General features: G+C 38.7%; 1 protein-coding gene across 1 annotated transcript in view; it reads left to right on the plus strand.

Annotated features, from left to right (window-relative positions):
- Positions 1–14,093, plus strand: part of LOC308376388 (protein NLRC3-like) — a gene marked incomplete at both ends in the record, with an annotated part of 69,880 nt that overhangs the window by 14,168 nt on the left and 41,619 nt on the right. The window contains one exon of the mRNA XM_080852680.1: positions 2,462–2,546. Coding sequence (XP_080708806.1) covers positions 2,462–2,546 — 85 coding nt within the window. The remainder of the gene's footprint in view (positions 1–2,461; positions 2,547–14,093) is intronic.

Genomic DNA, 14,093 nt, shown 5'->3' on the forward strand with positions numbered 1-14,093 from the left:
TTACGCATAGGTGTGACTGCACCGTGAAGGGTTTAAGTGTGGGGGTGACAGGTGCTGGCCATCAGTACTCTCAGTGAAGGGAGTGACAGGTGCTGGCCATCAGTACTCTCAGTGAAGGGAGTGACAGGTGCTGGCCATCAGTACTCTCAGTGAAGGGAGTGACAGATGCTGGCCATCAGTACTCTCAGTGAAGGGAGTGACAGGTGCTGGCCATCAGTACTCTCAGTGAAGGGAGTGACAGGTGCTGGCCATCAGTACTCTCAGTGAAGGGAGTGAGGGGTTATAGTGTGTGAGTGACAGGTGCTGGCCATCAGTGGTCTCAGTGAAGGGAGTGACAGGTGCTGGCCATCAGTGGTCTCAGTGAAGGGAGTGACAGGTGCTGGCCATCAGTACTCTCAGTGAAGGGAGTGAGGGGTTATAGTGTGGGAGTGACAGGTGCTGGCCATCAGTACTCTCAGTGAAGGGAGTGAGGGGTTTAAGTGTGTGAGTGACAGGTGCTGGCCATCAGTACTCTCAGTCGTTGTGGAAGCGGTGCAGGTGAGCGTGTTGAAGTTGAAGGGGGCGTGGCATGTGCAGGATCACGCTCTGGCCTGTCACCATGACTCCAATACACCTTTTATCAAATTCAGCAAATTGCTCCTCGCTGTCTTGTAGTTGCCCGTTCTGTGTTTGCATTTAAACTGTTTTAAGGGTTTTATGACTTTTATTACTTGTATTCCTTTTATCATGATTTTAGTAATCAAAGAAGCCTATCGGATCACCAGGTTCTGATATGATGTTAATATTTTTTTATTTATCTTTTACTCCATGAATTGCTCCTGCTGCTTGCTTTTATTAATTTTATGTAAGCACTTTGAATTGCAACTCTTGTACGAAATGTGCTATCTAAATAAAGTCTTACTTATCTATATTACTTCCCTTCGGGCAAGCACACTATTGTTCTTCGTTTTTTACTATTTTTTTTATTCTAGTAGTTTTTCTTGCAGCTAACTACTCCTCGCCCGATTGAGATAGAGACGCCGTTCAAACACCAAAACGTCCGGCCCGATCCGGTGCAAGCTGCTATGACTTTTCGTGGCAATACTCCTTGCCACTCCTTTTTTATTCCTCTTTTTCCATCACCTTTTTTCCTCCATAGACTTGCATGGCAGAACTTTGAGGCATTATGACATCATAATAGGCTCATTAAACTGGCTTGCACCTGTGATTCACTGACAACTCTCACTGACACCTGCGCACGGTTCCTCTTCTCTCTCTGTCCCTCTCCATTCAACTGTATAACTAGGAATATTAAGAGACACCTTCCATACCAGGGCTCTACTCACTCATGCATACTCACTCATGTTTACTCACTCGTGCATACTCACTCATGCATACTCACTCGTGCATACTCACTCAAGCATACTTACTCATGCATACTCACTCATGTTTACTCACTCATGTTTACTCACTCATGCGTACTCACTCATTTTTACTCACTCATGCATACTCACTCATGTTTACTCACTCATGCATACTCACTCATGCATACTCACTCATGTTTACTCACTCATGCATACTCACTCATGCATACCCACTCATGTTTACTCACTCATGCATACTCACTCATGCATACTCACTCATGTTTACTCACTCGTGCATACCCACTCATGTTTACTCACTCATGCATACTCACTCATGCATACTCGCTCATGCATACTCACTCATGCATACTCACTCATGTTTACTCACTCATGCATACTCACTCATGCATACTCACTCGTGCATACTCACTCATGCATACTCACTCATGCATACTCACTCATGTTTACTCACTCATGCATACTCACTCATGCATACTCATTCATGCATACTCATTTGTGCATACTCATTTGTGCATGCTCATCCAGCAGGGAGAGCTGGAGAGCTGACACCTGCCCCAATTCCAAGGCACTTGTTCTCTCGGTCATGGCCGCAACAGAGCAAGCACACTCTCGCAGTTCGTTCACGAAACGCATTCTAGTTTACTTACTTACTTGGTTCTCTTACAACTCACATGTGAAAACCAAATGTAAGAACTGAGCCATGTACCTGTTGAACCCTTTGTATTGCCCTCACCATATTTGAAGCAATTGTCTCGTCAGACTCCATAGAACATTATGGATCCTGGTGTTAAATACATCAGACTCCATAGAAAATGATGGATCCTGGGGTTAAATACATCAGACTCCATAGAAAATTATGGATTCTAGGGTTAAGGATCAGCACAGAGAACATGTTGGATTCTTGGGTAAAATGAATCAGCACATGGATGCTAGGGTTAAATAAATCAGCATAGAGAATGATGACAGACTCATACAATTACATTTTTAAACAAAGCTCCATACACAGCAGCACTGAATTGACATGGGGCTTGTTGTGTACCTAATGTATCCCACTTTCAGGCTTTAATGCTGTTATCCACTCAATGCTTTATACACAGAGGCCAGATGCAGGAATGTGACCCAGATGCTGTCTGTGACCCGTTTACCAAGTCTCAACAGGAGGACCTGAAACACATATTCCAGGTTTGGATGCAGTACTGCTATACTGAATATGTTAGAGTTGACAATACTGATCATAACTAAAGTGATGGGGAATGTCAGACTGCAGTGGATGTGTAGCACTGCAGCTGTTAGTTCACAGGAATAGAGACAAGTACACACAAGAGAGCATGCTGGGGGAATTGATACAGTTCATATGCAGCAAACACAGACATACTCATCAATAATGAAAATGAATACAGTTCATATGCAGCAAACACAGACATACTCATCAATAATGATAATGAACACAGTTCATATGCAAACACAGACATACTCAGCAGTAATGATAATTAATACAGTTCATATGCAGCAAACACAGACATCCTCAGCAATAATGATAATGGATACAGTTCATATGCAACAAACACAGACATACTCATCAATAATGATAATGAATACAGTTCATATGCAGCAAACACAGACATACTCATCAATAATGATAATGAATACAGTTCATATGCAGCAAACACAGACATACTCATCAATAATGATAATGAACACAGTTCATATGCAGCTAACACAGACATACTCATCAATAATGATAATGAATACAGTTCATATGCAGCTAACACAGACATACTCATCAATAATGATAATTAATACAGTTCATATGCAGCAAACACAGACATACTCATCAATAATGATAATGAACACAGTTCATATGCAGCTAACACAGACATACTCATCAATAATGATAATGAATACAGTTCATATGCAGCTAACACAGACATACTCATCAATAATGATAATTAATACAGTTCATATGCAGCAAACACAGACATACTCATCAATAATGATAATGAATACAGTTCATATGCAGCTAACACAGACATACTCATCAATAATGATAATTAATACAGTTCATATGCAGCAAACACAGACATACTCATCAATAATGATAATGAATACAGTTCATATGCAGCAAACACAGACGTACTCAGCAATAATGATAAAGAATACAGTTTATATGCAGCAAACACAGACATACTCAGCAATAATGATAAAGAATACAGTTCATATGCAGCAAACACAGACATATTCATCAATAATGACAATGGATACAGTTCATATGCAGCAAACACAGGAATACTCATCAATAATGATAATGAATACAGTTCATATGCACCAAACACAGACATACTCATCAATAATGATAATGAACACAGTTCATATGCAAACACAGACATACTCAGCAGTAATGATAATGAATACAGTTCATATGCAGCAAACACAGACATCCTCAGCAATAATGATAATGGATACAGTTCATATGCAACAAACACAGACATACTCATCAATAATGATAATGGATACAGTTCATATGCAACAAACACAGACATACTCATCAATAATGATAATGAATACAGTTCATATGCAGCAAACAAAGACATACTCATCAATAATGATAATGAATACAGTTCATATGCAGCAAACACAGACATACTCATCAATAATGATAATGAATACAGTTGATATGCAGCAAACACAGACATACTCATCAATAATGATAATGAACACAGTTCATATGCAGCTAACACAGACATACTCATCAATAATGATAATGAATACAGTTCATATGCAGCTAACACAGACATACTCATCAATAATGATAATTAATACAGTTCATATGCAGCAAACACAGACATACTCATCAATAATGATAATGAACACAGTTCATATGCAGCTAACACAGACATACTCATCAATAATGATAATGAATACAGTTCATATGCAGCTAACACAGACATACTCATCAATAATGATAATTAATACAGTTCATATGCAGCAAACACAGACATACTCATCAATAATGATAATGAATACAGTTCATATGCAGCTAACACAGACATACTCATCAATAATGATAATTAATACAGTTCATATGCAGCAAACACAGACGTACTCATCAATAATGATAATGAATACAGTTCATATGCAGCAAACACAGACGTACTCAGCAATAATGATAAAGAATACAGTTTATATGCAGCAAACACAGACATACTCAGCAATAATGATAAAGAATACAGTTCATATGCAGCAAACACAGACATATTCATCAATAATGATAATGGATACAGTTCATATGCAGCAAACACAGGAATACTCATCAATAATGATAATGAATACAGTTTATATGCAGCAAACACAGACGTTCTCATCAATAATGATAATGAATACAGTTCATATGCAGCAAACACAGACATACTCATCAATAATGATAACTAGAATGCGTTTCGTGAACGAACTGCGAGAGTGTGCTTGCTCTGTTTTTCTCTCATGTTTGCTCGTTTATTGTGAAAGGGTCTAGTGTGTTCGTTGGCATAAAAAGTTAGTCTTCTCTTATAAGCCTAGTTAGTACATCTGATTAGAGCTAGCAACCATGAATTGCAGATTAAGGGGTCCCCTATCAGTGTTCATTTTGGCAGCTATTTTAGATTCAGTCTTAAGACAAAAATGCATATTAGTTTTAGTCACATTTAGTCATAGTTATCAGGGGTTTTTCTAGAAAAAAATAGTAGCAGGGAGCAGACCCCTGCAACGCGCCGAGGGAGCAACGCGACCGAGGTAGCGACGCGCCCGAGTCAGGGGATGGTGTGGAAGGGGGGTCTCCCCCCTTCCACGGTGCGAAGCCTTTGAAAAATGAATGATAAAATGGTACATTCTGAGGCTATCTTAGAGAGAAATTCTAGCTCTTGTGGTCATCCTGAAAAACTAAAATACTATCAACTTTTGGTAGACTTTGGTAGACCTTAAAATCTGGTAGATTTTTTTTGAAAATAACCTTTTAAATAGTGTCCTCTGGTGGGTTTTAGGAAGAGAAATTAACAAATTTAGATTTAAAATATGGCACAAACATATTGAAGACATCTGCTGGGATTTTGTTTTGGATGTGTGTGAAGCAGGAGCGTCCACACCTGGGAGAGAAAGCTTAGGAGCAGCTACCCTTTTCCTCCACATATTTATGTGAGGCCTCATTCTCTGCAATGACTGTGATCAAAACAAAGCATTGGAACAGAATGTGCCTCCAGAAGAGCTTTATCACAGCAGTTGCTTCCCCTTTTTTGAAAATAACCTTTTAAATAGTGTCCTCTAGTGGGTTGTAGGAAGATCAATTAACGAATGTAGATTAAAAATATGGCACAAAAATAACATATTAAAGACATCTGTTGAATTATAGTTAATGTCAGATATCCTCTGCTCAATTTTCAAACTCTCCCTCACTATATTACTTTTTTGCTCGAGCAATATTCCGTCACACCTGATACGATGCCAACGTGACCGTTTCAGAGTAGCCTACTTCAGAGTACATTTCCAAAAAAACTAGTCTGTTTCTCTGACTGACGTTTCAAAGTATGTACTTTGTGCCTGCCCAGCTCTGTGCCTTTAGGAACTCCAGGGCTATGTTAGCATTGTGTGTGGAGAGACGGAGCTCCAAGTTTGAGGCTTTAAAATGCGACAGTGACGTCTGGCATATTTAGCAGAGGGGTTTAACATTTCGCTCCGCAAATAATTCCTCACATTCAGGCAAGAACGTATCTTCATATTTTCGTTTAGCTTTACGCTTTGCTGGATCCATGGCATTCTATCAGTAGATACTGCTAGTCTGGCTAGTAACTTTCTGAGACGGTGCACACATTAGAATGTTTAATGTTTGGAACATTAACGTTACTTGAAGACATCTCTCAAGATCGCGTGAAGACAAAATATACATGAATAAATACCCCATTCAAATTAGGCAGCTTTTTGTCTGTATTTCCAAATATATTGCGTGCAAAATATGCATTTTAGATGTTTGTTTTACAATATGAAAATTCTGTACACCAAGAGAAAAGTGAGTGAGCACTCGAGCTGCAGCCGAGCCGCACGTCAGCCGGCAAAGCTGCTAATAACTTTAACGTTAGCATGTCAACATGTCGACTCGGTCTGGGAAACTCCAATTCGGATCGGAATATTTTTGGAGTAATTATAAGTTATTTGAGGATCAGACACATTGTCAGGTGATGGTGTTGGGATATTTTTGCGGAGAAAAGATCGTTTTGAGAAATAGTGTATGTTGTACAGCAGCATGTAAGTACAGATCCAAGTCTGACAGGTTCAGTCGGCATTTCGGTAGGAGGGCGCATGCCGGGAGTATCGGGGCGCAGCGCCCCTGTTCCCTTGTTTAGAAAAAACCCTGGTTATCCTTCTTAGTTTAAGTCTAGTTTTCGAAAATTGAGCACACTACAATAGCCAGGTATCCTCAAACGTTTTTCAGGTAACCTAATGTATCAAGGTCTCTCATGAATCATTACTCCCAGGACACGGGTTAATGTTAACTCACGCTATCGGTCCTCTCCAACCACATTAGCAACAAAATAAACTGGTGAGCTAACAAGTTAACCATTCTTTCAGTATAAGCTACTTTTGCATATCTACAACGTATAGGTCTAGGTAGCTTACGTTTAGCCCCGTACTCAGATATTACAGCTGCTTAACACAGCTAGGATAGCTAACGTTACCGTAGTAGGAATACAAGCCTTAACCCACTATATCCACACAACTAAATTCATGAATTACTTCAAAGGTTTACTTCACAACTTGAATTAAGGAAAATTATCCCCTGTTACGGCTAGCTGAAACTGCCAGTGGATACTCCCATGGATGGGAGACGTTAGCTGCTACGGCTAACTAACACTATCAGTTTCCATTAAAATTTCAGTCAGTACACTGAAAATGCTGCCATTCAACTCACCTTAACGAAGTGGAAATACGGTAGCTAGGTTAGAAACTGTAGTTACTCTTATTCTTTCTCAAAGTTGAATTGAGAGGGACAGAGAAATACGGTTCCTCTTATTCTTTTTCAAAGTTGAATTGAGAGGGACAGAGAAAATGCGGTTCCTTGGATTTGGCGGAGGTGTCAGTGAGAAGCACAGGTGCAAGCCAGTTTAATGAGCCTATTATGATGTCATAATGCACAGAGTTCTGCCATGCAAGTCTATTGAGAAAAAAGGGGATGAAAAAGAGGAATAAAAAAGGAGTGGCAAGGGGTACCGCCACGAAAAGTCATAGCAACCTGCACCGGATCGGGCCGGACGTTTTGGTGTTTGAATGGCGTCTCTAGCTCAATCGGGCGAGGAGTAGTTAGCTGCAAGAAAAACGGGGAGAATAAATAAATAAACTAGAATGCGTTTTGTGAACGAACTGCGAGAGTGTGCTTGCTCTGTGACAGAGAGAACAAGTGCCTATGAATTAACATGTATTTACATCTACTCAATCAGTGTAGTGGGGCCTTCTTCCAATATATTTTAGCAAGCAACCAAGCTCAACCATTATATTTTGGCTCCACTGACGTTTAGACATATGAGGGTATCTCAGAGTTTCGTTATACTGACTTACTGAGCTAAGTGAATTGTTGAAATTGCTATCTTGGTAAAAGGAAACATCTCTGCAACAATATTGGAATGAATGCGGTTACATAGCCAGCTTTACTTAAAGTTTATTGTAAGATAGGCCTATATGTTAGACTTAATGCAGTTAGAGTTAGATTGTAGGTCTAGTATCAAACGTAAGCAACACTTTTACTGTATAGCTAGAGAGCACGTGTATCACATTGGTTTATAGTCTGTCAAATTAGTTCTAGTTATTGGTGTTCGTTGGCATAAAAAGTTAGTCTTCTCTTATAAGCCTATAGTACATCTGATTAGAGCTAGCAACCATGAAAAACCTCTTCTGAAACTAAGAAGGATAACTATGACTAAAACTAATATGCATTTTTGTCTTAAGACTGAATCTAAAATAGCTGCCAAAATTAATACATCTCAGTGTTCATTTTGGCAGCTATTTTAGATTCAGCAGCTATTTTAGATTCAGTGCATATTAGTTTTAGTCACATTTAGTCATAGTTATCCTTCTTAGTTTCAGTCTAGTTTTCGAAAACTGAGCACACTACAACAGCTACGCTGTGTGTACATCCTCAAACGTTTTTCAGTTAACCTAATGATTCAAGGTCTCTCATGAATCATTACTCCCAGGACACGGGTTAATGTTAACTCACGCTATCGGTCACAACAAGTTACTTGGGATATGCTACCTCATAGTTAGCTAACGTTAGCTAGCTAAACGTTTACAGAAGCTAACGTGAAGCTTCAATCAAAAATTATTAGCTAGCTTTCCAAGCTAGCTGACACAACCTAAACACTCGACTGCCCCTTTGAAGTCAACTTAACGTTGGCTAATATATTCTAATAACTAGTTATCATTGACAGTTACAAGCTAATTTACCAAACTCCTTTCTGTCCTAAATTGAGCAGTTGCTGGTGTGAGCTACAATATGGGAGCTAGCAAAGCCATTTCTAGCTCTACTTCACAATACTGCTGCCTAGTGTAATAAGTTAACGTAAAACATAAATGTTTATAAAGTATCAGACATAAACAGGATACAACACACCAGTTACCAATTGATATTATGTGTTTATATATACCGAAAATGTCAGTAAATCCAGATGATGATTATGCTGCTGCTGCTGTTGGTCCCGTCGAAAACCCTGGAGTCGCGACCCTGTCACTTGTTTCCATGTGAAATCAATGGAATGCTTCACTTTTTGGCGCCGTATTGACAACTGTCTGTCACTCGCACACTGTGCTTGTAAATTATTTTTCAAGTTTGCACGTACCTATTTATGCGAGTGAAATACTCGCACTGTAGAGCCCTGGGTGTCTCTTAATATTCCTACAGTTAAATGGAGAGCGACTGATAGAGCGGGTGACGTCACAATGGCTCAACCTTCCCCATGTTAGTCAATGAGAGAAAAAGGGGATGAAAAAGGGGAATAAAAAAGGAGTGGCAAAGAGTATTGCCACGAAAAGTCATAGCAACCTGCACCGGATCGGGCCGGACGTTTTGGTGTTTGAATGGCGTCTCTAGCTCAAACGAGCGAGGAGTAGTTAGCTGCAAGAAAAACGGGGAGAATAAATAAATAAAGAAAACTTGACGATAACAATACTGTGCTTCCCTTCGGGCAAGCACACTAATAAGTGAATTTATTAAATAATAGAATTTAACAAAGACTAGAAAATAAGGATGATTAAAGAATTGAGAATAATATACATGTGGTGTAAGTCAGCATAATGGAGTCAACCAAAGATGTGGTGTAGATCAGTTAAGGAACAACCAAACAACTAGAATGCGTTTCGTGAACGAACTGCGAGAGTGTGCTTGCTCTGTGACAGAGAGAACAAGTGCCTATGAATTAACATGTATTTACATCTACTCAATCAGTGTAGTGGGGCCTTCTTCCAATATATTTTAGCAAGCAACCAAGCTCAACCATTATATTTTGGCTCCACTGACGTTTAGACATATGAGGGTATCTCAGAGTTTCGTTATACTGACTTACTGAGCTAAGTGAATTGTTGAAATTGCTATCTTGGTAAAAGGAAACATCTCTGCAACAATATTAGAATGAATGCGGTTACATAGCCAGCTTTACTTAAAGTTTATTGTAAGATAGGCCTATATGTTAGACTTAATGCAGTTAGAGTTAGTCTCTAGGTGTAGTATCAAACGTAAGCAACACTTTTACTGTATAGATAGAGAGCACGTGTATCACATTGGTTTATAGTCTGTCAAATTAGTTCTAGTTATTGGTGTTCGTTGCCATACAAAGTTAGTCTTCTCTTATAAGCCTAGGTAGTACATCTGATTAGAGCTAGCAACCATGAATTGCAGATTAAGGGGTCCCCTATCTCAGTGTTCATTTTGGCAGCTATTTTTAGATTCAGTCTTAAGACAAAAATGCATATTAGTTTTAGTCACATTTAGTCATAGTTATCCTTCTTAGTTTCAGTCTAGTTTTCGAAAACTCATTACAATTTAGTCTAGTTTTAGGCACATTTAAAATTCCATATTATAGCCACATTAAACTCCTTCCCTTCCCTTCTCAGGCCCAGGGACCTCCTGTGTTGTGTCTACTGCATAGTAGTCTAGCTTGCAGTACTTAAATTGTGGATGCAATTAGTCTCCAAGATACAGATCAGCTGAATTCCAATTAAATCAATGTAAATAATAATTTAAGGCAATACTTGATAAACAGAATTGTCATTCAAATATATGAGAATATCACGTCTAGATTAAATCAACCACATATCCTCCATATGAAATGCTGTGAAATCTCATTACCAACAGATTTAGCTAGACGGATAGTTTTGACAGTTGAAAGTGGTGTCAATGATAATAACAATTGCCCAAATAAACAAGGCTATTCAAACCAGTCACATATTCATTTATTTTTTGCTTGATTAATGTTGTGCGTAGCCTGTCCGAAATTGTTATCTTGGTAAAAGGAAACATACTGCAATGAGTTTACTAGCTAGCTATCAAAAGCTAGTATAATTTGGGATATGCTACCTCATTGTTAGCTAATGTTAGCTAGCTAAACGTTTACCGAGGCTAACGTGAAGCTTCAATCGAAAATTATTAGCTAGCCCTGTCCTTTAGCCCATACTGCAATGAGTTTACTAGCTAGCTATCAAAAGGTAGTATAACTTGGGATATGCTACCTCATAGTTAGCTAACGTTAGCTAGCTAAACGTTTACCGAGGCTAACGTGAAGCTTCAATCAAAAATTATTAGCTAGCTTTCCAAGCTAGCTGACACAACCTAAACACTCGACTGCCCCTTTGAAGTCAACTTAACGTTGGCTAATATATTCTAATAACTAGTTATCATTGACAGTTACTAGCTAATTTACCAAACTCCTTTCTGTCCTAAATTGAGCAGTTGCTGGTGTGAGCTACAATATGGGAGCTAGCAAAGCCATTTCTAGCTCTACTTCACAATACTGCTGCCTAGTGTAATAAGTTGACGTAAAACATAAATGTTTGTAAAGTATCAGACATAAACAGGATACAACACACCAGTTACCAATTGATATTATGTGTTTATATATACCGAAAATGTCAGTAAATCCATGCTGCTGCTGTTGGTCCCGTCGAAAACCCTGGAGCCACGACCCTGTCACTTGTTTCCATGTGAAATCAATGGAATGCTTCACTTTTTGGCGCCGTATTGACAACTGTCTGTCACTCGCACACTGTGCTTGTAAATTATTTTTCAAGTTTGCACGTACCTATTTATGCGAGTGAAATACTCGCACTGTAGAGCCCAAGGTGTCTCTTAATATTCCTACAGTTAAATGGAGAGCGACTGATAGAGCGGGTGACGTCACAATGGCTCAACCTTCCCCATGTTAGTCAATGAGAGAAAAAGGGGATGAAAAAGAAGAATAAAAAAGGAGTGGCAAAGAGTATCGCCACGAAAAGTCATAGCAACCTGCACCGGATCGGGCCGGACGTTTTGGTGTTTGAATGGCGTCTCTAGCTCAAACGAGCGAGGAGTAGTTAGCTGCAAGAAAAACGGGGAGAATAAATAAATAAAGAAAACTTGACGATAACAATACTGTGCTTCCCTTCGGGCAAGCACACTAATTAATAAAGTTCATAGGCAGCAAACACATACATACTCATCAATAATGATAACTAGAATGCGTTTCGTGAACGAACTGCGAGAGTGTGCTTGCTCTGTGACAGAGAGAACAAGTGCCTATGAATTAACATGTATTTACATCTACTCAATCAGTGTAGTGGGGCCTTCTTCCAATATATTTTAGCAAGCAACCAAGCTCAACCATTATATTTTGGCTCCACTGACGTTTAGACATATGAGGATATCTCAGAGTTTCGTTATACTGACTTACTGAGCTAAGTGAATTGTTGAAATTGCTATTTTGGTAAAAGGAAACATCTCTGCAACAATATTGGAATGAATGCGGTTACATAGCCAGCTTTACTTAAAGTTTATTGTAAGATAGGCCTATATGTTAGACTTAATGCAGTTAGAGTTAGACTGTAGGTCTAGTATCAAACGTAAGCAACACTTTTACTGTATAGATAGAGAGCACGTGTATCACATTGGTTTATAGTCTGTCAAATTAGTTCTAGTTATTGGTGTTTGTTGGCATAAAAAGTAAGTCTTCTCTTATAAGCCTAGGTAGTACATCTGATTAGAGCTAGCAACCATGAATTGCAGATTAAGGGGTCCCCTATCTCAGTGTTCATTTTAGCAGCTATTTTTAGATTCAGTCTTAAGACAAAAATGCATATTAGTTTAAGTCACATTTAGTCATAGTTATCCTTCTTAGTTTCAGTCTAGTTTTCGAAAACTCATTACAATTTAGTCTAGTTTTAGGCACATTTAATTCCATATTATAGCCACATTAAACTCCTTCCCTTCCCTTCTCAGGCCCAGGGACCTCCTGTGTTGTGTCTACTGCATAGTAGTCTAGCTTGCAGTACTTAAATTGTGGATGCAATTAGTCTCCAAGATACAGATCAGCTGAATTCCAATTAAATCAATGTAAATAATAATTTAAGGCAATACTTGATTAACAGAATTGTCATTCAAATATATGAGAATATCACGTCTAGATTAAATCAACCACATATCCTCCATATGAAATGCTGTGAAATGTCATTACCAACAGATTTAGCTAGACGGATAGTTTTGACAGTTGAAAGTGGTGTCAATGATTATAATAACAATTGCCCAAATAAACAAGGCTATTCAAACCAGTCACATATTCATTTATTTTTTGCTTGATTAATGTTGTGCGTAGCCTGTCCGAAATTGTTATCTTGGTAAAAGGAAACATACTGCAATGAGTTTACTAGCTAGCTATCAAAAGCTAGTATAAGTTGGGATATGCTACCTCATTGTTAGCTAACGTTAGCTAACGTTAGCTAGCTAAACGTTTACCGAGGCTAACGTGAAGCTTCAATCGAAAATGATTAGCTAGCCCTGTCCTTTAGCCCATACTGCAATGAGTTTACTAGCTAGCTATCAAAAGCTAGTATAACTTGGGATATGCTACCTCATAGTTAGCTAACGTTAGCTAGCTAAACGTTTACCGAGGCTAACGTGAAGCTTCAATCAAAAATTAATAGCTAGCTTTCCAAGCTAGCTGACACAACCTAAACACTCGACTGCCCCTTTGAAGTCAACTTAACGTTGGCTAATATATTCTAATAACTAGTTATCATTGACAGTTACAAGCTAATTTACCAAACTCCTTTCTGTCCTAAATTGAGCAGTTGCTGGTGTGAGCTACAATATGGGAGCTAGCAAAGCCATTTCTAGCTCTACTTCACAATACTGCTGCCTAGTGTAATAAGTTAACGTAAAACATAAATGTTTATAAAGTATCAGACATAAACAGGATACAACACACCAGTTACCAATTGATATTATGTGTTTATATATACCGAAAATGTCAGTAAATCCAGATGATGATTATGCTGCTGCTGCTGTTGGTCCCGTCGAAAACCCTGGAGTCGCGACCCTGTCACTTGTTTCCATGTGAAATCAATGGAATGCTTCACTTTTTGGCGCCGTATTGACAACTGTCTGTCACTCGCACACTGTGCTTGTAAATTATTTTTCAAGTTTGCACGTACCTATTTATGCGAGTGAAATACTCGCACTGTAGAGCC

This window comes from Sprattus sprattus, assembly GCF_963457725.1.
Source record: "Sprattus sprattus genome assembly, chromosome: 15".
In the NCBI taxonomy this organism is placed as follows: Eukaryota; Metazoa; Chordata; class Actinopteri; order Clupeiformes; family Clupeidae; genus Sprattus; species Sprattus sprattus.